Source organism: Phocoena phocoena, chromosome 10, assembly GCF_963924675.1.
Source record: "Phocoena phocoena chromosome 10, mPhoPho1.1, whole genome shotgun sequence".
Taxonomy (NCBI): domain Eukaryota; kingdom Metazoa; phylum Chordata; class Mammalia; order Artiodactyla; family Phocoenidae; genus Phocoena; species Phocoena phocoena.
The window spans coordinates 66815302-66842669 of NC_089228.1; the positions used below are offsets into that span (position 1 = coordinate 66815302).

The 27368-nt window shown below is 38.7% G+C and overlaps 1 protein-coding gene across 1 annotated transcript in view; it reads right to left on the minus strand.

The window, feature by feature from the left end:
• Nucleotides 1-25160, minus strand: part of SLC26A8 (solute carrier family 26 member 8) — a 66249-nt gene extending 41089 nt beyond the window's left edge. Inside the window, 4 exon segments of the mRNA XM_065885952.1 lie at nt 6200-6381; nt 8220-8336; nt 19409-19548; nt 24979-25160. Of these exon segments, the coding sequence (XP_065742024.1) occupies nt 6200-6381; nt 8220-8336; nt 19409-19548; nt 24979-25160 (621 nt within the window).
• Nucleotides 25161-27368: the final 2208 nt, after the last annotated feature.

The window sequence follows — 27368 nt, forward strand, 5'->3', positions numbered from 1 at the left end:
AATTGTAAAAAAGCAACACACAGAGATCCGGTTTACCCAGTTACCCCAATGATAACATCTTGCACAACTATAGTATTGATACAATGCCACAATTAGGATACTGACACAATACAACCAAGTTACAAAATAATTCCATCAGCACAAAGATCCCTCCTGTTGTCCTTTAATAGCCTCTTACCTCTCATCTCTACCTCCAATCTCCATCCTCTGACCTCTACCCATCTTTAATCCCTGGCAACAACTAATCTATTCTCCATTTCTATAATTTTGTCACTTCAAGAATTTTACATAAATGGAATCATCAGTATGTAAACTTGCCAATTTTACATAAATGGAATCATCAGTACGTAAACTTTCCAATTTCATTCATTTTTGCTCTTTATTATTTCCTTCCTTCTGCTTATTTTTGGTTTAATTTGCTCTTATTTTTCTAGGTTTTGAAAAGGGAGCTTTTATTATTAATTTGAGACATTTTCTTTATTCTACTGTATGCATTTTAGCGCTATAAATTTCCTTTTCAGCACTGCTTTAGCTGTGTTCCAAAAATTTTGGTATGTTTTATTTTCATTTACTTCAAGGTATTTTTTTTTTAAGATTTAAGTTTATTTATTTTTGGCTGTTTTGGGTCTTTGTTGCTGCATGCAGGCTTTCTCTAGTTGTGGCAAGTGAGGGCTATTCTTCATTGTGGTGCACGGGCTTCTCATTGTGGTGGCTTTTCTTGTTATGGAGCATGGGTTCTAGGCGCGTGGGCTTCAGTAGTTGCAGCACGTGGGCTCAGTAGCTGTGGCTCGCCAGCCCTTGAGCACAGGCTCAGTAGTTGTGGCACACTGGCTTAGTTGCTCCGCGGCATGTGGGATCTTTCTGGACCAGGGATTGAACCCGTGTCCCCTGCAATGGCGGGCAGATTCTTACCCACTGCGCCACCAGGGAAGTCCCTACATCAATGTATTTTTTAAAAACTTCCCTTGAGATTTCCTACCTGACTTATGGATTATTTAGAAGTATGCTGTTTAGTAGTATCCAGATATTTGGAGACTTTCCTGTTAACTTTTTGTTATTGAGTTCTAGTTTGATTCCACTGTGGTCAGATAACATACTGTTTGATTTCAATTCTTTTAAATTTATTGAGGTTTGTTTTATAGCTCAGGATACAGTCTATCTTGCTGTATGTTCCATGGGTTGTTGAAAAGAATGTGTATTCTGCTGTTATTGGTGGGAGTATTCTGTAAATGTCTCAAATCCTATTGGTGTTGTTGATATTTTGAATTTTATTATATGCTTGCTGATTTTCTGTCTAGTTGTCCAATCAATAGTTGAGCGAGGGGTGTTGAAGTCTCCAACTGTAATTGTGGATTTGTCTATTTCTCCTTTCCAGTTATATCAGTTTTTGCTTCACATATTTTGTAGCTCTGTTGTTTGGTGCATACCTTTGTAGGATTGCTATGTCTTCTTGGTAGACTGATACTTTTATCATTATATAATGTCCCTCTCTACCTCTGGTAATTTTCTTGGCTCTGAAGTTTACTTTATCTGATATTAATATAGTCAATCCTGTTTCCTTTGATTAATATTTGCATGATCTATCTTTCCATTTTTTTACTTTCAAGCTGTCTATATTATTATACTTGATGTTTCTTGTAGACAGCACATTTCTAAATATGTCAGTCTCTAACTTTAATGTAAATGTCAATACGTTAGGGCTTAAGTCTGCCATTATCCTGTTTGTTTTCTCTGTTTTTCAACTCTTTATTTTTCCTGATTTCATTGGTTACTTGAACATTTTTTGAATTTCATTTTGATTTATCTATAGTGTTTTTGAGTGTATCTCTTTGTATAGATTTTAAGTGGTTGTCCTAGGTATTACATTATATATGCATAACTTATCACAGTCTACTGGTGTAAACATTTTACCAGTTTGAGCAAATTATAGAAACTTTACCTCCCTTTATGTTTTTTATAAAAGAATTGTTTTAAATATTTCTTCCATATTCATTTTGAACCACATCAGACAGTGTTATAATTTTGTTTCAACCATTGAACATAATTTAGAAAACCCAACAAGCAAGGAAAACTACCATATTTATCCATATTTTTCCTTTTCCATTGTTCTTTCTTCCTTCTTGATGTTCCAAGATGCCTTCTTTTATCATTTCCTTTCTGTTTAGAGAACTTCCATTAGCCATTCTTTTAGGGTAGGTCTTGCTGGTGACAAATTCTCTTAGTTTTGCTTCTTCTGAGAACGTCTTGGTATCTCCTTCATTCTTTTTTTTTAAATTAATTTATTTATTTTTGGCTGTGTTGGGTCTTCATTGCTGCATATGGGCTTTCTCTAGTTGTGGCAAGCGGGGGCTACTCTTTGTTGCGGTATGTGGGCTTCTCATTGCGGTGGCTTCTCTTTGTTGTGGAGCATGGCCTCTAGACATGCAGGCTTCAGTAGTTGTGGCATGTGGGCTCAGTAGTTGTGGCTCGCAGGCTCTAGAGCGCAGGCTCAGTAGTTGTGATGCATGGGCTTAGTAGCTCTGCAGCATGTGGGATCTTCCCAGACCAGGGCTCGAACCTGTGTCGCCTGTATTGGCAGGTGGATTCTTAACCACTGCACCACCAGGGAAATCCCTCTTCTTCATTCTTGAAGGATATTTTCACTGAGGCTATGATTTTGGATTGACAGTTCTTTCAGCAAACAAAAAATATTGTGCAATTTCCTTCTGGTCTCCATGGTTTCTAACAAGAAATCTGCTATCATTTAAATTATTTTCCTCCTGTAATGAAGTGTTTCTCTCACTGCTTTCAAGATTTTTTTTTCATTGTTTTTAGTTTTCAGAAGTTGACTATGGGGACGTCCCTGGTGGTGCAGTGGTTAATAATCTGCCTGCCAATGCAGGGGACATGGGTTGAAGCCCTGGTCAGAGAAGATCCCACATGCCACGGAGGAACTGAGCCCATGCACCACAACTACTGAGCCTGCACTCTAGAGCTCGCAAGCCACAACTATTGAGCCCATGTGGCACAACTGCTGAGCCCACACATCGCAACTACTGAAGCCCACATGCCTAGAGTTCATGCTCCGCAACAAGAGAAGCCACCGCAATGAGAAGCCTGTGTACCACAATGAAGAATGGGCCCCACTCGCCACAACTAGAGAAAGCCTGAGCACGGCAACAAAGACCCAATGCAGCCAAAAATTAAAAAAACAAAACAAAACATGATTTGTCTTGATGTGGATTTCTATGGATTTATCTTCTTTGGGTTTTTTCAAGCTTCTTAAATCAGTAGGATTATATTTTTTGTGAAATTTGGGGAGTTTTCAGCTATTATTTCTTCAAATAATTCAGCCCCATCTTTTTTCTCCTCCCTTTCTGGGATGCTTATGACACAAATTTTAGAGCTTTTTTTATAGTCCCATTTGTCCCTGAGGCTCTGTTAATTTTTTTTTTCCGTCTATTTTCTCTCTGTTGCTCGGACTGGGTAATTTCTATTGTTCTGTCTTCAAGTTCATTGATTTTTTCCTCTGTCTCCTCCATTTTGCTGTTGAGCCCATCCTTTGAATTTTTAATTTTGGTTACTGTATTTTTCAGCTCCAAAATTTTCATTTGGTTCTTCTTTACATCTTCTATTTACTTTTTAAGACTTTCTATTTTTTCACTTGTTTCAAGCATGTTCATAATTGGTTGCTGAAGCGTTTTTAGGATGGCTGCTTTATAATTTATCCCAGATAATCCTGATATCTCTATCATCTCAGTGCTGGCATCTTTTTCTTGTCTTTCTTCATTTAAGTTGGAATGTTCTCAGTTCTTGATATGACAAGTTATTTTCAGTTTAATTGTTGACATTTTGTGTACTATGCTATAAGACTCTGGATCTTATTTAAACCTTCTGTTTTAGCCAGCTTATTTTGATAAAGTGCTGGCAGGGGAAGCGGAAGGTGCCACCTTGTTACTGCCTGGTAAGGCAGAAGTCCAGGTTCTCCTCTCAAAATCCACTGACACTTGAGGCAATAGGGACTCTTCATTTTTGCTGGGAAGGGATGGAAGTTCTGGCTCCCCACTAGGCCTCCCATCCTGGCTGGGAGAGACAGAAATGCCTTTATTTCTCCCTACATCACCTCCATTGACACTGCTGAAGATGGGGTTGTCATCATTAATGCTGTGTTGGGTGAAAGACCTGACCCTTCACTAGACTTTCTCTGACACACCCCAGCAAGGAGTAGGAAGGGTGTCTCATTACTGCCCTGTGGAGATGAAAGTCTTGACTCCCTATTTGGCCTTCTCTGACAATATCCCAGGTGGCTACCTCATTACAGCTGGGTGAGTGTGGAAGTCTGGGCTCCCTGCTTGGCCTTTGCTGGCATGAGTGGGGATGACACCACAGGTTGGTTTTTTTTTTTTTTTTTGGTGTTTGTCTGGAGTAGAGCAGTTATTGGGTAAAAGTTTTCAGTCTTGCTAGTCTTTCCTGGTCCTGTGGCTATAAAGAGCAGACTTCTGTTGGGGCTTTTTTTTGGTCTGCCCGTGTTGGCATTTTGGGTTTCTGGCTTCTTCAGCACCAAGTCTGAGATATATGAGGCAAAGAAGAAAACCCAGGGAACTCACCACTGTGTTGTTCCTTGGGTCTGAGCCAGTTTGTCTTCTTCTCTTCACCTTCCAGAGTCATTTTATGTTTGTTTTGTATATAATTTTCCAAGGTTTTTAGTTTTCTTAGCAGGAGGAATAGGCAAAAGTACATATATTCCATCTTCCTGTAAATGGAATATCTCCTCCTTTATTACATGAAAAAAAAATGACACTCAAACAAGGGGAAAGAACTTGCCAAGGCCACTTAGATAATTAATAGGTTGCTGACTTACTGACTGTTATTTTGTCTTCTCCTACAAGATTGAATATTTTAAACACAGGTATTATATCTTTTTACTTTTATTTTTTTTAATAAATTTATTTATTTATTTTTGGCTGCACTGGGTCTTCGTTGCTGTTTGCGGGCTTTCTCTAGTTGCAGCAAGCGGGGGCTACTCTTCGTTGTGGTGCACGGGCTTCTCATTGCAGTGGCTTCTCTTGTTGCAGAGCACGGGATCTGGGCACGTGGGCTTCCATAGTTGTGGCACGTGGTCTCAGTAGTTGTGGCTCACAGGATCCAGAGCACAGGCTTAGCAGCTGTGGCACACGAGCCTAGCTGCTCCGCGGCATGTGGGATCTTCCCGGACCAGGGCTTGAACCCATGTCCCCTGCATTGGCCGGCGGCCTCTCAATCACTGCGCCATCAGGGACGCCTGGTATTATATCTTTTCAAAAAAAATTTTTGGTCTCTATTAAAGTACCAATTTCATTTCTCTATACTTGGTAATTATAATTTATTAATGCTTACTATGTGACAGGCTCTGGGCTGAATGCTTTGCATGCATTTTCTCACTTAATCCTCACAAGAACTCTGCAATACAAATATTATTTTTCCCATTTTAAACATGAAGAAACTGAGGCCCACGAAGGTAAGATAACTTAAGTAAGTCACATAGCTGGTAAGTGTCAGGGCTGGGGTCAGCCTACCATAATAGTCTGCCTTTGTAGGCTTCCAATAAGTCCTTGCCTAATAAAAGATGGCCCCAGGGGAAATCGGTGAAAATTAGCTATAGAGCAGGTTAGCTGAGAAGAAAGAGAAATAAAACTGAAATATGTGACTTTAGTTCAGTGGGTGACATTTCAGATGGTAGACTCACAGAAGAAATTAAAAATAAGCCCAAAATAAGGTTTGATATTTTAATACGTCATTGATATTGCCCATTAGCTGAGTCCCGTTATTGCAGAAAAAGGATTTCAGGTCTGACTCTAATGCTCACTAACCAAAAATATAGTATGTGATCCCATGAATGCTATTCTTGTTGAAAGGATAGAAAGAAATTTTTTAAAACGTGAAATCATGAGTAGAACTCTAGGCCACAGTCCCTGGGATACTTCTTTAGTCTTAGAGTATCAGGGACTGATGAGAATATTGAGTATCTCATCCTAAACTAATGTGGTAGTTTCAGAGGAGGGAGAAGTTTTGTTACTGAGGAGACAGCCTATCCACAAGACCCATAAGTTTTTGAAAACTTAAATCACTTAAGTTCCAGATATATCACAATGGGTAACAGGAGCAATTAAAGGAAGGGGTCCACGTGGAGACCCTTTATTTATTTATTGCTTCTTCAGGGGTTCATAGACTCAGGTCCTACCTGAATAATCCCAGTCAGCAACGTTGTGGATGCCATCACACTCAAGGATTTGTTATAGTTCTCAAAGAAGGAGAGGTTAGAAAAGTCATCCTTGATGAAAGTTCCCAGTATTAGGTGGCCACTGTTGAATGGGTACGTCCTCAGTACATTGATTGTCAGAGCACTCACAAGGAAGAATGTACCTATGAAAGAAAATGTTCAGGCAGAAAGTGAGGTTTTAAGTCCAGGTAAACTGACAGATATTGACAAAAGCAAGGCATGGTCTGATGTTTTGCCCTTGATCTGACAAAATTTTCTTATTTGAAAGTGGCCACCAAGAAATAAGAAAGAGCAGGGAAAGGAACTCTGGGTCCATGTACTGTAACGAACTCACAAGTTTTAGATCTTGGTGGTCTAGGTATTAACCTCTTTGCATCATGGGCATATGGAGTAGGATTAAAGAGAAACTGACTAGAAATGTATATCAGGCTCAGCCACTGTGCCTGTTCTTAGAAACGGTAAAACATGAGATGGTGGTGAAAGGATCAGAAAACAAAGCTAAACAATAATAATAAGAAGAAAAATAATACCTAACACTTATGAAGGATTTAATAGGTGCAAAATGACATGGAGCTAAACCTATTTCAAATATAATTTCATTTACTTCTACTATCAGCATAAGGGAGGCAAAGGCAAATCTTACCTTTAAAGTACCTAACAGAAACAAAACTCTAGTAGCCCTTGTTACCAGTATTTGGAAATGACTGTAATGTGCTCTGGGAACTTGGAAAAATGGGAATAAAATAGTTCTCTTAGTGTTCAAATGTAAAATCAACACATAATAGATTTTAGGAAAGATACGGAATATTGTCCTTAAAAAAGGCAAAGGAGCACTCAACAGAATGGGATGGCAACTGGACTGAATATACAAACACACCTGGAGAAAAACTGTGACAGTCAGAATGGTCAGTGTTGGTTGCTTGGTCAGTTATACAGTGTGGAAGCTCAGAAAAAGGCACTTTACTGAGTGAATGTTGGCAATGCCCTTCTGAGACTCTCAGGGCATTTTGTGATTTGATTTCTGTATGGGTTCACCTAGGGGAAGTAATTGTGCTAATTATATGAACTTCAGCTAGCCTGGTCTCTGTAACAGTCATTTCCAATTATAAATTAGTAGATGGACTTTTGACTCAGGGAAGAAAAGTGCTTATCCTGTGGGTTTGAGTGCTTTGATTACTATGACAGCATTTTCTCAATGTAAATTAATAATCTGACATGATTATTGTTATTATTATTTTTTTATATAAATTTTATTTATTTATTTTTGGCTACATTGGGGCTTCGTGGCTGCACGCAGGCTTTCTCTAGTTGCGGTGAGCAACGGCTACTCTTTGCTGCGATGCACAGTCTTCTCATTGCGGTGGTTTCTCGTGTTGCGGAGCACAGGCTCTAGGCGCGTGGGCTTCAGTAGTTGTGGCACACAGGCTCAGTAGTTGTGGCTCGCGGGCTGTAGAGTGCAGGCTCGGTAGTTGTGGCACACGGGCTTAGTTGCTCTGCGGCATGTGGGATCTTCCCGGACCAGGGCTCGAACCCGTGTCTCCGGCAGCAGGCGGATTCCTAACCACTGTGCCACCAAGGAAGCCCTGACATGATTATTATAAATCAGGTCCACAGATTTTGGTTATTGGGGTATAGCTGAAAAGTGGATCCACTCTAGGAGTTTGGGCAAAATCATTTCTGGATCTTCCAGGTTGAGGATAGTCAGATTCCAACATGTGGTAATTTCACCAAGAAAAGTACCTCTTGTCCTATAATTCCTTTAATAGCTTGCTGGCCTGTTTGTCTGGTGGTGACATTAATAATATCACAAAAGAAATGTTTAATTTCTAAAATCTGAACACTAATGCTATGGATAGAATATCCATCTTCTGCCTCCTTTCTTTCTACCTTAAACATAGCTTTAGCTTGGGTTCCTTAGCAATAAGTAAATGACTGAGATGGAGACTTCATCCACCTCCTGTGGTTCCGGCACTGAACTCACCAATGGACATTTGATGACATGATCCCAAAATTCCATAAATTATTGAAGCACAGAAAGCTGCATAAGAGACATTGAGAGGAGGAACCAATTGCCTTGCCAGCAAACCAAACGTCAGGCCTGAAAAGCAAGATACTTTAAGTAAGCAAAGGTAGCCTGGCTTTTAAAAGTCACCTGAAATAAAAGCTGTAAAGAATATTTAAAATAAAAATGACCCATGTATACAGCTAACTATGGTAACAGAATCCCTTGGCATACAGCCCTTAATTAGTACTTTTTATTATCTCCTTTGATTTCTAACTTCTCTTCCTATTTTTTTTTTTTTTTTGCTGTACACGGGCGTCTCACTGCTGTGGCCTCTCCCGTTGCAGAGCACAGGCTCCGGACACGCAGGCTCAGAGGCTATGGCTCAGGGGCCCAGCTGCTCCACGGCATGTGGGATCTTCCCGGACCGGGGCACGAACCTGCGTCCCCTGCATCTGCAGGCGGACTCTCAACCACTGCGCCACCAGGGAAGCCCTTCTCTTCCTATTTTATCACAAGCTCTTACACATCAATTCTAAATCATAGGCTTAAACACCTTTCACTGTGAGGCCTTCATGCAAATCATGGAAAGCAAACATCACAGCAATAAGACCTTTAATTCCAACAGCTCAGAAGAGCCCCATTCTTACCCCCAGTCTAGTACAAGAAGGTCCTAGGAATCCTCCAGGGCTGGAGAAAAAGCTGGAGAACAGGTAAGGATTGTCACACTTAATTGACGTGACTCCAAGTTGGTATGTGTTGTCTCTCTTCCATATGCCAACCACTCCAGTCTCTTCCTTCAGCTCCTTCTTCAATACTTACTTTCTTTTCTAAGAAGCACCATGAGAATTTGGAAATTTTGAGGCAAATGGATTAACATTCATGGTGTCATCCTTTGACGTCTCAAGTCCACATCTCCTGCCCTGAGGGACTCTCTTCAATTTACATCATACCAGTGTGCTCATCAGAAATCAGTTATGAATCCGGTGAGCCAATTTATTGCCTTAAACGAGCAAGGCTTTTTTTAATATAAAAGTTTAAACTTATTGAAAAATAGAGTATAATGAACCCCCAAGTACCGATCACCCACTTCAACAATGGTCAACTCATGGCCAATCTTGTTTCATCAATGCCCCCATTCCACTCCCATCCCATATTATTTTGAGGCAAATCCAAAACACTAAATCATTTCATCTGTAGATATTTTCAGTATATATCTTTTTAAAAAACACCCTCTTTTGAGTACAATACCATCATCACACCTAAGAAATTATTAATGGTTCTTTAACATCATCAAATATCCAGTCAATGTTCAAATTTCCCTGATTTCTCATACATGGTTATACTGGTAGACCACCTCTAAGATGATCTACAATGGCTAATTGGTATTCATGCCCTATTTTGAGCTCCACCCCTAAAGCATGAAATAACTTACTTCTAATAAATAGGCTACAACAAAAATGATGTCACTTTTGAGATTAGGTTGCAAGACTGTGGCTCCTGTCTTGGTTGCTCTCTGGCTCTCCCTTTCATTCAGGTCATCAGCTGCCAGAGTTGACTTCAAGGGTGTGTGACCTATGCAATCACACAGTGCCCTGGGCTTAGAAAGCTTCCACACTTGGCTTAATGCTCTACTCTGACCATCTTGAAATTCTGGATAACTTCTGAACTAGGGACTCTGCATTTTCACCTTGCACTGGGCCCCACACACGGTCCTACCAGCAGCCGTGTTGTGAGGACACTCAAGCAGCCCATGTAGAGGCCCACATGGCGAGAAACCCAGGCCTGCCAGCAAACATGGGTGAGCCTGGAAGCTGATCCTCCAGCCTCAGTAGAGCCTTGAGATAATTGACAACTTGACTGCCACCTCATGAGAGACCTTGAACCAGAGGTATGGTGGGTTTGGGGGTGATCTTTTAAAAAAGTTATTTGCTGTCATATGTTGTGTTTTGTTGATGTTGTTGTTGTGCTTTCTTTCACAATCTTTGTGTTTATATCAAATTAGGTCCTCACATTAGTAGATATGTCTCTTGAGTCGTTTGTAATTTATAGGTTCCCCTTCCACATATTTTCCCTAAGCAAGCCTCAGTTGACTGCAAGTAGCAGAAAACCTGCTCAAATCAGCTTGAGCAAAAGAGAAGAATTTTTTTTGACTGCACCGCCCAGCTTGTGGGATATTAGTTCCTCAACCCAGGCTTGACCCTGGGCCCTGGCAGTGAAAGCACTGAGTCCTAACCACTGGACCACCAAGGAATTCCCAAAACAGGAAATTTATTAAAAGAGGACAAAGGTCAGTTGGGCCTCATCAGAGACTGGAAACAGAACTAAAAAGCCATCAGGGTCCAGGCAGCCATCTCCCCATTCTCTTTGTCTCCAGGCTTACACAGTCTCCTGTCTTTGTTTCCAGTTTGGGGGCCATCGTGAACAATACTGCTATGAATATTCTTGTACATGATTCCAGGTGCACAGATGTATAAATTCCTCAAGATGATATACCCTGAAGCATAACTGCTGGGGCATTTACCAGAATATGCCAAACTGTTTTCCAAATGGTTGTACAATTTACATTCCCACCAACACCGTATGACAATTCCCATTATCTACAACTGTATTAGCACATGATACTGTCAGAATTTTTATTTTAGTGTGTATGAGTTAGTTAATTTCCACTTCTACTTCATTGATTACCAATAATGTTGATCAGTTTTACTTAGCAGTTCCTTACACATATGTAGGAATATATATATTATAGATTTAAGTCCTTTGTTGGGTATTCCATGGTTTGCTTTTCAACCTTCATCATGTCTTTGAATAAACAGAAGTTCTTAATTTTTATTTAATTCAACTTAACAGTCATTTCTTTTTAGGCTAGTGCTTTTTGTGTCTTGTTTAAGAAACATTTTCTACCTCACGACCATGAAGATATTCTCCTATATTATTCCAAAAACATCTTTATAGTTTTATCTTTCATATTTGGGTCTTTAATCTAAAAGGAATAGATTTTTGTGTATGCTGTGAGGTAGAGGTCTACAAGTTGATTTTTTTCATATAAGTATTCAATTGTTTCACATCATTTTTTAAAAGTCTGTTTCTATAGTGACACATCTGATACAAACCATGCAACATATAAATGTGTGACCCTTTTCTGTTCCACTGGCCTAATTGTCTAAGTCTGTAATACCACACTGTTTTGTTTGTTTTGTTTTTATATAAATTTATTTATTTATTTATTTTTGTCTGTGTTGGGTCTTCATTGCAGCATGCAGTCTTTCTCTAGTTGTGGCGAGCAGGGGCTACTCTGTTGCGCTGCGCGGACTTCTCGTTGCGGTGGCTTTCTCTTGTTGCAAAGCACAGGCTCTAGGCACGCAGGCTTCAGTAGTCGTGGCACGCGGGCTCAGTAGTTGGGACTCACGGGCTCTAGAGTGCAGGCTCAGTAGTTGTGGCGCACGGGCTTAGCTTCTCCGTGGCATGTGGGATCTTCCCGGACCAGGGCTCGAACCCGTGTCCCCTACATTGGCAGGAGGATTCTTAACCACTGCACCACCAGGGAAGTCCACCACACTGTTTAATTACTTTTTTTAGTAATTAGTCTAGTAATAGTTTTGTAATAAATTTAGCAATCCCCATTTTTATTGTGAAATATATAAATAGAAAGTTCATTAAAATAGATGTTGAGCTTAATAAATATTTATAAAACAAACACCCATGTTATCCCCACCCAGATCTTTAATCACAACTCCATCCCTCCCCACAGAGGTATTCATTATTTTGACTTTTGTGATAATAATTTCTTTGCTTTTCTTTATGGTTTTACTGGTATACATATCCCTCAACAGTGCAGTTTAGTTTGTCCACTTTTGAACTTTATATTAATGGAATTACACTGTACACAATTTTTATTTCTGCTTATTTTTCTTATTATTATGTATATAAGCATCTTCCATGTTGCTGTGAGTTGCTTGAGAGTGCTCATTTTCCTTCTGTGTATTCCGATATATGTATATATGAATGCTTATTTATTCTTTCTACTTTTGATGGACATTATTTTAAACATTATAAGTTTACATTCAGTCTTGATAGCTGGAGAAGCAAATCCTCCCATGTTGCTCTTCAAAATAATTTGCCTATTCTGGGAAAATGCTATCTTTCAATTAATTTAGGTCCTTATTAATATTTCTCAATAAAGTTGCATATTTTCTCTATAGAGGTCTTGCACATTATTTCTTAGTTTCATTACAACTTACTTCATATTTACTATGCTTTGGTAAATGGTATTTAAAATTTTTTTTCACTTTCTGTTTCCTGCAGGTATAAAGGAATGTAATTGATTTTTATTTACTCATCTTATATCCAGCAACTTTGATAAAATCTTATTAATTCTATTAATTTATCTGTAGATTCTTTTGAATTTTCTACATTAAAAAATACATCTCTATGGGCTTCCGTGGTGGCGCAGTGGTTGAGAGTCCGCCTGCCGATGCAGGGGACACAGGTTCGTGCCCCGGTCCGGGAGGAACCCACATGCCGTGGAGTGGCTGGGCCCGTGAGCCATGGCCACTGAGCCTGCGCGTCCGGAGCCTGTGCTCCGCAACGGGAGAGGCCACAGCAGTGAGAGGTCCGCATACCGCAAAAAAAAAAAAAAAAAATCTATGAATGAAGTTTTATTTCTTGCTTTGCAATTCTTTACCCTTATATTTTTTTTTCCTTGCTTTAATACACTGCCTGTGAATTCCAGTATAATATCGCATAGCCCTTTTTACTCTTTTTTTTTTTGGCTGCATTGGGTCTTTGTTGCTTCACGCAGGCTTTCTCTAGTTGCGGTGAGCAGGGACTACTCTTCGGTGTGGTGCATGGGCTTCTCATTGCAGTGGCTTCTCTTGTTGCAGAGCACAGGCTCTAGGCGCACGGGCTTCAGTAGTTGTGGCATGCGGGCTCAGTAGTTGTGGCTCGCGGGCTCTGGAGCGCATGCTCAGTAGTTGTGGCACACATGCTTAGTTGCTCCACATCATGTGGGATCTTCTCGGACCAGGGCTCAAACCCGTGTCCCCTGCATTGGCAGGCAGATTCGTAACCACTGCGCCACGAGGGAAGTCCCTGAATAGCCCTATTTACTCTTGATAAGCAACATGTAGCGTGAGGAGAAAGTCCTTTGAAATGTAGGGTTTCAAATAATTCACCAATGCAGGGAAGGTAAGAGAATTACTTGGTAACGGCCCGAGAACTAAGTGGTCTAAGTCTCAGTTAAGCTTAGGCCATGGAGAAACAGAGAGAAACCAAGTCTCCAGACTTCCCAAAAACCTTAAAAAATTTTTAAATTTTGAACTAATTTTAGACTTACAGAAAAGCTACAAAAATAATAGAGCATTTCCATATATACCTTACCTAGATTCCTCTAATGTTAACATTGTACATAATCATAGTATAATTATTGGGATCAGGAAATTAACATTAGAAATTTAACTAAATACTTTACTTGAATTTCAACAGTTTTTCCCCTAATTTCCTTTTTCTGTTCCAGGTTTCTATCCACAGTTCCCTACTCCATTTAGTTGTTATTTCTCCTTAGTCCTAAAATCTGATATAGTTCCTCAGTCTTTAATTGTCTTTCTTGACTTTGACACTTTGGAAGAGTATTAATAGATGAGCTATTTTGCCAAATGCCCCTCAGTTTGGGGTTGCTTAGGTTCCTTATGATCATACTAAGGTTATACATTTTTGATGTGCATACTACAGAAATGGTATTGTGTCCTTTTTAGTGCATTATATCACAAGATTCGTGATCTCCATATGTCTTACTATTGGTGGTGATAGCATTGATCACTTGTTTAAGGTAGTTTCTCCCAGGTTCTCTACTGTAAATTAGTGGAGTAGTTGATAAATATCTTGAGGAAGATACTTTGAAACTATGCAAATCCTGTTACATAGATTGCAAACTTTTACCCACTAATTTTAACCTCTGTTAGTGGATTTTATCTCCAGTAAGTATTACTGTAGTTTTTCACTAATGGTGATTTTCTATTTTCTTTCATATTTGTAAATTGGGATTCTACTGTAAGGAAGAGCCAGCACCTTTTTAATAAGGTTTTCATCATGCAGTATTTTTGTTTCATCTGAAGAAAATTATTAAGTCGTTAGGTCCTACCTGTTTAAATATAAGTAAAACTTTTGAATTATTTACACTACAAATTATTTCATTATTCACACTACTTAAAATAACACACATTCCCTTAGTCAGTCAGCAGAGTTGCTTGGATTCATTCATTCACACAGTTATGTAATCATTATTCAACAAATATCTTGAGTACCTACTATGTGCCAAATACTGTGCTGGATGCTAGGTATACTTATACATCCTAATGTCATTCTTATTTTGGTACGAAATTATACTGATGACTTGGAAATTTAGCAAAGAAATGTCCTCAAACTTTGACCATAAACGAAGGATGTTTGATAAGTGGGTGTCAGTAGAGGACTCACAGGCAAAGCATCAGTGCCAAGAGTTCAGGTCTCTCATTTCAGCACCACACGAATGCTCTAGAGACTTTCTGATACTTTCCTGGAAGTGAATATACACATACAAATGGATCATTTTGGTTTGTATCTGCCACATGAAAAATTTAAAAGGTACTCCTTTATTCTGGGAATACAGGGCTAGTTCAATATTTTAAAATCAATTCAGGTAATCCAGTCTAAAGGGAAAACTTTGACAAAATACAACATTCACTTATGATAAAAATTCTCAGCAAACTAGAAAAGATACAAACTTTCTCCACCTAATAAAGGGCACCTACAAAAACCCTACAGCTAAAATCATACTTAATGTTGAACGATTGAATGCTTTTCCCCTGAGACCAGGAACAAAGCAAAAATGTCTATTCTCACCACTCTTATTTAACATATACTGGAAGTCTTAGCTAGTACAATAAGCAAGAAAAAGTTATAAAAGCCATTCATATTAGAAGGAAGAAAACATAGCTGTCTCTACTCACAGATGATATGACTATCAATGTAGTGAGTCCCAGGGAATCTACAAAAGATTCTTAGAACTAATAAGTGAGTTGCAGGATACAAGGTAAACACACAAAATTCAATTGTATTTCTATATGCAAACAATGCACAACTAGAAACCAAAAATGTTTTTAATTACCATATACAATATCTCTTCCAAAATGAAATACTTAGATATAAATCTAACAAAATATATACAGAATCAGTATGCTGCAAACTACAAATGCTGATGAAAGAAATTAAAGCAACACCTAAATAAATGAAGAGACTTATTGTGATCATGGAGTGGAAACTCAACATAATAAGATATCAATTCTCCTCAAAGTAACCTATGAATTTAATCAATGGCTATCAAAATCTCAGAATGATTTTTTGTAGATATTGACAAGCTGATTCTAAACTTTGTATGAAAGAATAGTTAAAACAATTTCGAAAAAGAACAGAACTGGAGGAATCACACTACCCAATTTTAAGACTCACTAAAAAGATACAATAATTGACACATGATATTGGGAAAGGGGTAGACATATACATCAATGGAAGAGAATAGAGGCCAGAAATAGTCCCACAAAAATATGGCTGTTTGATCTCTGACAAAAGTTCAAAAACAATTCATTGGAGAATAGTCTTCTTTAAAAATGCAGCAAAAAATACACCTTGACCTAAACTTCACAACTTATTTAAAGATTAACTCAAAAAAATAAAATAAAATAAAGATTAACTCAAAATGGATCAGTTCTAAAAGTAAAGCATAAAATGTAAGACTTTTAGAAGAAAACATAGGAGAAAATCTTTGTGACCTGATGGTTAAGTGAAGAGTTTTTATATATGATAAGAAAAGTACAATCCATAAAAGGAAAAAAATATTGATAAATTGGACTTTATCAAAATTAAAACCTTTTGTTCTGCCAGAGATACTGTCAAGAGAATGAAGAGATAAGCTTCAGACTGAGAGAAAATATTTGAAAATCACATATCTGACAAAGGACTTGTACTCAGAATATAAAAAGAATTATCAAAAATTAACAATAAGACTGGGCTTCCCTGGTGGCGCAGTGGTTGAGAGTCCGCCTGCTGATGCAGGGCACGCGGGTTCGTGCCCCAGTCCGGGAAGATCCCACATGTCGCAGAGCGGCTGGGCTCGTGAGCCATGGCCGCTGAGCCTGTGCGCCCGAAGCCTGTGCTCCGCAACGGGAGAGGCCACGGCAGTGAGAGGCCTGCGTACTGCAAAAAAAAAAAAAGAAAAAAAAATTAACAATAAGAAAAAAATTCCAATTAAAAAACGGGCAAAAAACTTGAACAGGCACTTTGCCAAAGGGGATCAAAGGACAGCAAATAAAAACATGAAAAGATGTTCAACTTCATTAACCATTAGGGAAATGCAAATTAAAAACACAACGAGATACTACTACATATCCCTTAGAATGGCTAAAATAACAGATAGCAAAAAGTAGACCTCATCAAAGTTAGTAATTTTGCTCTGTAAATACTCTGTTAAGAGAATTAAAAGGAAAGTTACAGACTGGGAGAACATATTTGCCAAACACAAAAGACAAAGGACTAGTACCTAGAATATATAAATAACTCTCAAAACTCAAAAGTAAAAATGCAAACAGTCCAGTTAGGATATGAGCAAAAGAAAAGAGCCATTTCATTAAAATGTATAGATGGAGAATTAGTATATGAAACGATATTAAACATCATTAACCGTTAGGGAAATGCAAACTGAAACCACAATGAGATCTCACTACACACCTATCAGAATGGCTAAAGTAAAAACTAGTGACTACACCAAATGGTAGTGAGGATGCAGAGCAACGGTATCACTCATACATTGACAATAGGAATGTAAAATGATACAACCACTCTAGAAAATAGCTTTGCAGTTTCTTAGAAAATTAAACATGCCAACTACTATACAATCCAACAATTGCACTCCTGGAAATTTATCCCAGAGAAATGAAGACTATGTTCACTAACCTACATACAGATGTTCATAATAGTTATATTTGTAATAGCCCAAAACTACAAACAATCCAGATGTCTTTCAAGGGTGAAATTTTAAGCAAACTGTGGTATATCCATACCATGGAATACTACTCAGAAATAAAAAGGAATAAACTATTGATATACACAACAACCTAGATGAATCTCCAGAGAATTATGATGAGTGAAAAAAGCCAATACCAAATGGTTACACACTGTATGACTCCATTTATGTAACTTTCTTGAAATGATAACATTATAGAAATGAAGAAAAGATGAGTGATTGCTAGGGATTAAGGAGGGGATGGGGGCAGAGAACAAGTGGGGGTGACTATAAAAGGGCAATATGAGGGATCCTTGTGGTGGTATAAATGTTCTGTATCTTGACTGCATCAATGTTAACATCCTGATTGTGAGACTGATCTATAGTTTTGCAAGATTTACTACTGACGAAAGTGGGTAAGGGATACAAGGGACTTCTCTGTGGTTTCTTACAAATTCATGTGAATCTATAGTTAACTCAAAATAATTTAAAAATACTGACAATATCAAGTGCTGACAAGGGTGTGGAGGAACTAGAATTCTCATACATTGCTGGTGGAAATGTAAAATGGCAGGTACAGACACTCTGGAAAAACAGTGTGGCAGTTTCTTACAAAGTTAAACATACACTTCCCATATAACCAACAATATCACTCCTGGGTTATTTACCTTAGAGAAAAGAAAAATATTTTCAAACGAAAACCTGTGCATGAATGTTCACAGCAACTCTGTGATGGCCCAAAACTGGAAACAAAATGTTCATCAATAAGTGAATGATGGACAAAAAACTGTGATATAGCCATATAATAGAATATTGTTCTACAATAAAAAGGAATAAACTATCAATGCACATAACAATTTGCATTAATTTCAAAGGCATAAAGAAGCCACCCTTCAGAAGTTACATACTGTATGAGTCCATTTACATGACATTTTCGAAAAGACAACTATGGTGATGGAGAAGAGATCTGTGGTTGCCGGGGGTTAGAAGTTAGTGGAGGATGTGACTAAAAAGTGATGGCACAAGAGAGTTTTGGGGCTGATGCAACTGTTATGTAACTTGACTGTGGCGTGGTTATACAATCCTATACCTGTGTTTAAATTAATAGAACTGTATGAAAGAAGTAAATTTTACTGTATGATAATTAATTAATTATTTTAAAGGGATCCCTTTTCTCCAACTAACAGCCCTATGCCAGAGTTGGATTTCAGCTACCACTGGCCCCTTTGGTTGGCTTCATTTGTACTTTACAATCACAAGTTTCAACACTGCTTGGTTTGCCCCAGAAGAATAGAGAAACAGAGGTGTTTAAAGACTACGTAGGGAATTGTGAACTACTCTGAGTAACGGATTAACACAAAATCCTTTCTCTTTCTCTGATAAAGTTGATCTTGGGTTAACCTTCTAGCTCTGTTTCTTTGGAAACCTGATAATGGTGGTATGTCAGCTGTGTTACCAGCCAACATTAGTTATGGTAAAAGGAGCCTGATTAGTATATTCTACCTGGACCAAGGGGACTATGAATTAAAGATTGATATCTTGTGGGAAGCCTTAGTTTTGAGCTTCTCAGAGCACAATGACTCTTGTAACTGGGCATGTCACTGTGGGACACATGGAGGCATCAGTTATGGGAATTACAAGAGATGTTGGTTTCTATTTGGGAAATGAGGCTTCTAAAGCCCAGATAGCTCCCGTACCTATCTGTGTGATCTTGTTGTGTTATATCTGAACTGCCATTTGTATGACCAAAGAATAGCCCCTGAACTGCTGTGTGTGTAACTTGCTGAAGGGAAGCTAGCATGCTGTGTTTCCTATCCTTCACCTTTTTAAGTAAAACCAATGCCAAGTGAGATCTATTGGAGTGAGTATAAAATGACTAGTTGAGCAAAAAATGACCATGAGCAGGCATTACAAATACTCTAGAAAGTATCAGAGGTCTAAACTAAACTGAGACTTTTGGAACTACCCTAGAAGAGTTAGAAATTTGGTAGGTAAGGAAACAAATGGTAATGATGTGAATGGAATTCACATTTTTTTTCTATTCATCTAGCACAAGTAATTTGTTTACTCTGGGCAAGTGACCAGGTCTGGTGTATTGTCTGTGGGTGAAAAATCTTCGTATCTTTCTTACCTTGGGGGACTTGCACAAGGCCAACACTTATCCCAGCAAGTAAGTCTCCAAGAAGCCAATCCTTGAATCGATAAAAACACATCCACTCTAGGAAGGGAAAGATTGTAAGCATGCATCTTCGAAACTTGTGCCATGAGCAGCTGTGAGAAAGAACAGAGACTTGATTAGGTTCTCCAAAGAAAAAGCCCACATGGCCAAGAAAAGGCATAGTGAGTACCTTCTTCTTCCCCTACAACAGAGTTTCTTTCAACACTACTGATATTTGGACATATTGGACTGGATAAGTCTTTGTTGTGAGGCTGTCCTGTGCATTGTAGGATGTTTAGCAGCATCTCCGATCTCTACCCATTAGATACCGGTAGCATCCCCTCCCCTAGTCGTGACAATGAAAAATGTCTCCAGACACTGCTAAATGTTCCCTGGGGGACAGTATCACCTTCAACTGAGAACCAGTGCCATATATATGACAAGAACTAGGCCTTGTAAGTCCAGCATACGAATCAGGCCTGTGGCTTTACAGAATGTTTGAAAAGAATTCAACCTACCAAAATTTTCCAGTAGAAAAATGGACTGTTATGGCTTTCTCTTGGTAAGGACAGTTTTTTGAGATGTGCTATTGGTGGGTGGCAGAGAATTAACACATTCACATCATTCCTGTATACTAAAATTTTTACCAAGCATTAACTCTACATGGCTTTGACCTGTAACACGCAGAAATTTACAGAATATGGAGTCTTGTGCTTATGGCATTAGCCATGGAAAGAAAGGGGAATAAAATAAGGCCTTATTATCTTTTAACCCAGTGGATAACGACCAGAAGCAATTTTTTTCCCTAAGGGACATCTGGTAATGTCTGGAGACATTTTTGATTGTCACGACTCGCATCTAGTGGGTAGAGGCCAGGGATGCTACCAAACATCATACAATGCACAGGACAGCCCTCCACAAGAAATGATTTCATGGTCCGAAATGTCAACAGTACTGAGATTGAGAAAACCTACTTTAACCTTTAGATCATCTAAAACAGCAGAATCATTGTAAACCAATCAATCAATCTGTTAATCAATTAATCCATTAGTAAAGCTAATACGGTTTTAAATTGCTTTTTGCTATTTATATCTCATTATGGGCTGAAAACAAAGAGTATGGAGATTTTTCAGGTATGAGCTATCTCTGAATAATTGCGATTTGACTGTAGCAACAAATATAACTTCAGTGTATGCAAGGCTAAAACGTGTGCTCAGAAAAGAAGTAATTTCAATATGCTTGACTCTAACAACTATGAGCATTACAGTCCCTAAGGTGATTAAGGCCAAAGAAGTGTAAAGGTCTTTGCCAAGGTCACAGTAACAAGTATGGGCAGAACTGGGGCTAGAATCCAGATTTTGTGATTTTTAGTTCAGTGTTCTATCCAGTCTATTACCATCACAGTTCCTATCGACAGCTGTTGAATTCTGCTCAGGAGCCAGAAGCAAGACCATAGGTTTAGAAAGAACAACACATTGCTATTTTTATGAGAATCCCTGGGTGTGGAGAGTGTGCTGTCTCCAATTATGGCCCTCTATGGGGGAGAATACAGCATGGCATTCGGACAATTTGTTTCTGCATCTGGTCCAGTGTCCCTTCCTCTCCACGTGCCACCCTGGAAGACCAGCGACCCTAGGGAGAGTCATCAAAGCTCTCTGACATGGCAAAAAAATAAAATGGACATGGAATAATGAGGACCTAAGACTGACAGGGATCAAGGAAGGAGTTAGAGGAACAGAAACTGAAGCTGGTGGTGGAAGAGTTATAAGCACTGCGCCATGAATCTGGATCCTAGTTAAAGCATCTTAAAAGTGAGGAATGTAAGAGTTGATGTGAAAGCACAGGGGAGATTTTTTTAAAGAGACGGAGTATTGCAGTTGGGTAACTAAAGGGAGAAAATGAAGGAAGATATGAGGTTTTCTGCAGAAAGGAAGAGATGAAATTAAAAGATTATTATTTTACTATTTGCTAGGTGCTTTACAAATATTCTTTAAATCCTCATAATTGCCTTATAAGGTAGGTGCTTTTATCATCCCCATTTTATAGATGAGGCTACTGAAGCAAAGTAGGCATGGATAGCTTACCTAAGGTCACACAGTTGGAAAGCAGAACTGGGATTCAGAACCAGGCAATCTGGCTTCTGAGTCTTGCTCTTAACCACAGTGCTGCGCTACCTTTCAGGTTAAAATTCAGAAGTGGATATAACCGTTTGTTTTAGAAGTAGGGAATAAGCACTGCCATAAAAACCCATGGGAGGCAGTGTGGGTCAGAGGATAGGGCAGCTGGAGGGGAATAAGGCTGAAATTTCTTTGGTAGTACCTGTTTATGATGAGGTATAAGTCAGGAAAAGATTATCCTTTTGTAGAGACAAAACCAATGTGGCCCCCAAATGCTCTCTTTGATATATGACCTCTGACCCATCCTGGAGCAGAAAAAATGAGAGTTGTGATATAGGACAGGGGAGTGACATCCAAAACCACAACTTGAAAATGGCAGGATATGGGCAAAGGAGAAGGCTCAGAGGGAGGAAGGTCTGCAATAGGGCTTCGTGGAGGCCTTCTTCACTTGTCACCTAACTCATGCCAATTATGAGTGATAAATCAAGGAACAAGAGGGACTAATAAAACTGGAGTGTGAGTGAGGACAGGTTGAGTAGTTAGGGTGAATATCATGATGTAGGTCACAAAGGGTTTTTAACCTGAGGTCCATGGATGATCAAGGTGTCTCTAGATAGAATTCATGGGGATATGTGACTTTAGGAAAAATTATATCTTTATTTTCACTAACCTCCTAACTGAAATGTAGCATTTCCTTCAGTTATGAACATTGACAACAAACCACAGTAGTATCAGCAGAGCTTGACTTCTTCACCAATAGAATCACAAATATCTTCATATTACATTAAAATTGCTGCAGATACCTTAAAATAGCATTTATATTCATCATTACTTAGAAAGTATGGTAGTTATTAGACCCACAATCATTAAATATAATTTTTGGATATTTTCATATTTTGATAACTATATTTCAATATAACTGGTTTCCTTTATAATACTATGTATGCATTTAAAAATATTCTGGCCAAGACCATTCAATGGAGAAAGAATAGACTCTTCAACATATAGTGCTGGGAAAATGGGATAACTACATGGAAAAAAATGAAGCCAGACTCTTACTCTATAACGTATACAAAATTAACTCAGAATGGATCAAGGATCTAAATTTAAGAGCTAAAACTATAAAACTCTTAGAAGAAAACAGGGAAAAATCTTCATTACCTTGGATTTCACAATCGTTTCTTAAATATGACACAAAAATCACAAGCAACAAAAGAAAAAAATAGATAAATAGCATTTCATTAAAATGAAAACTGTGTACACAGGACACTATCAACAGACAACCTACAGAATGGGAGAAAATATTTGCAAATCATATATCTGATAAGGGTTTAATATCCAGAATATATAAAGAACTCCTATAATTCAACAACAAAAAGATAAACAACCTAATTTTTAAAAGGGCAAAGGAAGTAAATAGACATTTCTTCAAAAAAGATACACGAGTGACCAATAAGCACATGAAAAGATGCTCATCATATTTAGTTATTAGGGAAATGCAAAAAACAAAAAAAAAGGCAACACACAATATGATACCATTTTACACCTACTAGTATGGCTGTAATTTAAAAAAATGGAAAATAACAAATGTTGGAGAGGATATGGAGAAATTGGAACACTTGCTGATGTGAATGCACAATGCTGCAGCTGCTGTGAAAAAAAATTCCTCAAAAAGTTAAACAGGGGCTTCCCTGGTGGCACAGTGGTTGAGAGTCCGCCTGCCGATGCAGGGGACAGAGGTTCGTGCCCCGGTCCGGGAAGATCCCACATGCCGCGGAGCGGCTGGGCCCGTGAGCCATGGCCGCTGAGCCTGTGCGTCCGGAGCCTGTGCTCCGCAACGGGAGAGGCCACAACAGTGACAGGCCCGCGTACCGCAAAAAAAAAAAAAAAAGTTAAACATATGATCCACCAAGTCCACTCTTAGGTGTATACCTAAAAGAATTGTAAGCAGGGACTTGAACAGATACTCCTATGCCAATATTCATGGTAGCATTATTCACGATAGACAAAAATTGGAAACAACCTAAGTGTCCATTAACAGATGAATGGATAAACAAAATGTGGTACATACATACAATGGAGTATCATCAGCCATAAAATGAAATGAAGCACTGATCCACGCTACACCATTGTGCTAAGTGAAATAAACCTGACGTGAAAGACAAATATTGTCTGATTCCGTTTAAATGAAATATTTAGAATACACAATCCATAGAGGCAGAAAGTAGAAGAGAGGTTACCAGGGGCTGGAGGAGGGGGAAATGGGGAGTTATTGCCTAATGGGTACAGAGTTTCTGTTTGGGGTGATGAAAAAGTTTTGGAAATAGATAGTGGTGATGGTTGCACAACAACGTGAATGTCATTAATGCTGCTCATTTGTACACTTTAAAAAGGTTAAAACAACAAATTTTATATTATATATATTTTACCACAATTAAAAAAAGTAAAAAAAAAATTATTCTGAAAGGATGTTCATTAGCTCTGAGAGACTGCTAAAAGGTTCACAGCACAAAAACAGGTTACGAGCTCCTGAACTATAGGGTTTACATAGTCATTCTGCTATCATTAATTATTTTACCACGGTTGCTTTTGTTGTCGTTGTTAGGAGACTGTCAATGGTGGTTAATCAAACAATGTATTTATTAAATACCATCCCTAGATGCTGTGGGGGACAGCCAAGGTCTTTATGTCCATGAAGTTTATAATCAATAAGGTGCTACAAGGGACTTCCCCGGTGGCGCAGTGGTTAAGAATCTGCCTGCCAATGCAGGGGACACGGGTTCGAACCCTGGTCTGGGAAGATCCCACATGCCACAGAGCAACTAAGCCTGTGTGCCACAATTACTGAGCCCACACGCCACAACTGCTGAGCCCACGCGCCACAACTACCGAAGCCTGCACGCCTAGAGCCCGTGCTCTATAACAAGAGATGCCACTGCGATGAGGAGCCTGCACAGCAACGAGAAAGCCAGTGTGCAGCAACGAAGACCCAACACAGCCAAAAATAAAATAAAGTTTTAAAAAATTAAAAAAAAAAAGAAGGGGGCTTCCCTGGTGGCGCAGTGGTTGGGAGTCCGCCTGCCGATGCAGTGGACACGGGTTCGTGCCCCGGTCCGGGAAGATCCCACATGCCGTGGAGCAGCTAGGCCCGTGAGCCATGGCCGCTGAGCCTGCGCATCCAGAGCCTGTGCTCCGCAACGGAAGAGGCCACAACAGTGAGAGGCCCGCATACCGCAAAAAAAAAAAAAAAAAAAAAAGAAGGTGCTATAAGACAAACCACAAAAAAACTGTAGAGGAATTATGCAATAAGCTAAGTGTTCTGATGACGGGAATTCAGAGGAGGAAAACAGAAGTAGGCACCAAAGGTGTCAAGTAGAGTTTTAGGGCTGCCAGCGTGGTGGCAGCTGAATGATCACACACACGCACCGGCACTGGACATGGTGACTGACGGTGCTGATGTCGATGTCCAAGTTCCCAGAGAAAGCGGGCTTCCTTCTGTGTTCCTGTTGAAAGTTCTCCTCATTGTACACATCTCGCTTCACATCATACATGAAAGAGTTTTGCCTGTATCTAGAGCCCAAACTCTGGAAGCTCCTCTCTGGTTGCATCATTCCTGGATAAGTGGAAAGAAGTTAAACAAAAGACAGTTTTGAAAAAGTCTAGATCCTTGGCACATTTTTATGGAAATAAACATTCCATTTATTGTATAATTTTATACTTAAAACAACCCTATAAAGAAAGCAAGGTATATATTATTTTCATTTTCAAAATGGAGAAACCAAAGCCCAGAAGTTTAAACAACCTTGGTTTTTGAATAATTAGAGTCAGGACTAGAACCCAGGTGTCCAGCTAGAAAGCCTAGTTTTCTTTATGTTCAATTATGTTGCTATGTTGCAGGGGAAAAGATTAAGAGGTAAAAGTATAATCACCAATTTTCACTGAAAATGCTAAGGGTTAAAGGGTCAACATAGTGTCTTTTAACTCCTTCTCTCTCTAAAATAGCATCCATCATTATCCCTTTACCCTTTTCTTTTCTTCATAGAACTAACCAGTACCTGATTCAATATTTGTCTATTTGTTCATTGTCTGTTTCCCACACTAAAATGTAAATCCAAGAGGCAGGACTTTGTTCATGGCTGTATCCCCAGAGCCCAGGATAATGCGTGACGCTTAGCAGGCCCTCAACAAATATTTCTTGAATTATGGTCAAGTATCCAGTTAGTGGCATCATGATGTAGCAGAAAAAGCACTGCACAGGATATCAGGATTCTGGAGTTCTAGCCCTGGCTGTTTCTCTAACTAGCTGTATGACTGGGGGCAAGTTTCTTAGAAAGTGAATTTCAGTTTCCTTGTCCATAAAATGACATGGTTTGACAATATGATCTCTAAGGTCACTTTAAGCTTTAAAAATCTGTAGTATCATCCTGCTGTTTTAAAGAGAATGAGAAGGAGTTAATGAGGATGGATATAGATCCATCTCTGGGAGAAGGTATAACTGTTCTTGATCATCTGTGTTTTTGAATAATAAAAACAGCATGAACTCTAATATTCTTCCACACAAATGTGTAAAAAGTATACATACATATATTTTGCATAGTTATAAAATATATAGGTAAACACTCAAATTATGCAGATTACACAAGTAGTTCTTTTATAGGTGAGGCTGCAAACAAGTTCAATGTATCAGCAACATTTGTTTTCCATCAGAATTATCCTGTATCTTCAGCAGCAGCAACATTATCAACACCAACATTTGTAGAGCACTTATTATATACCAAGCATCGCACTAGATATTTTTCAAGAGTTATTTCTTTTAATTCCAACAACAATCCTAGTACTACTATTATCCTCATTTTATAGGTGATAAAACTGATGTTTTGGAAAAGTTAGGTAACTTGACCATAGTTACATAATGTATGTTTACTCTCAAAGCATTGGGTAGCAGGGGTGAGCTGTATAACACTTATGAACTAATGATCACAAATTCAATAAAGTGAGAGTGTGGTTGGGGAATACAGAAGAGGATGGAAGAGGTATTTTACAATGTATTAAGAGAATCAGTACTTCGTGTATTACAGAAAAAAAAAGCAGAACTGTACACTAAAACATAAGTAATATTTTTCCCTTTCTTTCCTCCACCCATAGGAATATTGATCCAGTCTTCCTTACTTTTCCTATGTAATCTTACAATAAACTTCTATGACTAGAATATATCTGTTCCTGGCAACTAAAAAGAGCCTAATTAACTTGCTTATTATATTGAGATTATAAAAATTGCCATCCTGGGTTAGATGCAGTATCTAGAATCCAGCATTTTGTTTCTGAAAGTAGCACGAAGCAGGCATGAAGCAGGCAACACATGAACATCAAGGATAGTGGAAACAGTGGGCCTGGGAAAGGTAGCTGCAGCTACTCAACTGCAGCAGTTGTTGCCATGGGTCATGTGGGGTCCAGCACGGCCAGATCTGATCTTTTCCCAGAGAAGTCATAATTCCAGATTTTTATATGAAATCTTCTGACTTTTAAATGTTGTTGATTACCTTACATATTTTTAAAAACACAGTACACATCTAACAAAACATCTCTGCAGGCTAGATTCAGTCTGTGAACCACCAGTGTGTGACCATTTTATTGTCTTCAGTCTATATCATTTATATTTCAGGAAGTGGCCACCATCTACTAGACCAGGATTTGGTGAGGTTGTCTGCTTTTATTTTCACAATCTTATGAATTTCTACCATATGCATTCTTGACCTTCATTTATTTCTGACTGACGAATGCTATTTCACCTGTGGTCGATTCATTCAGTGTTCCAC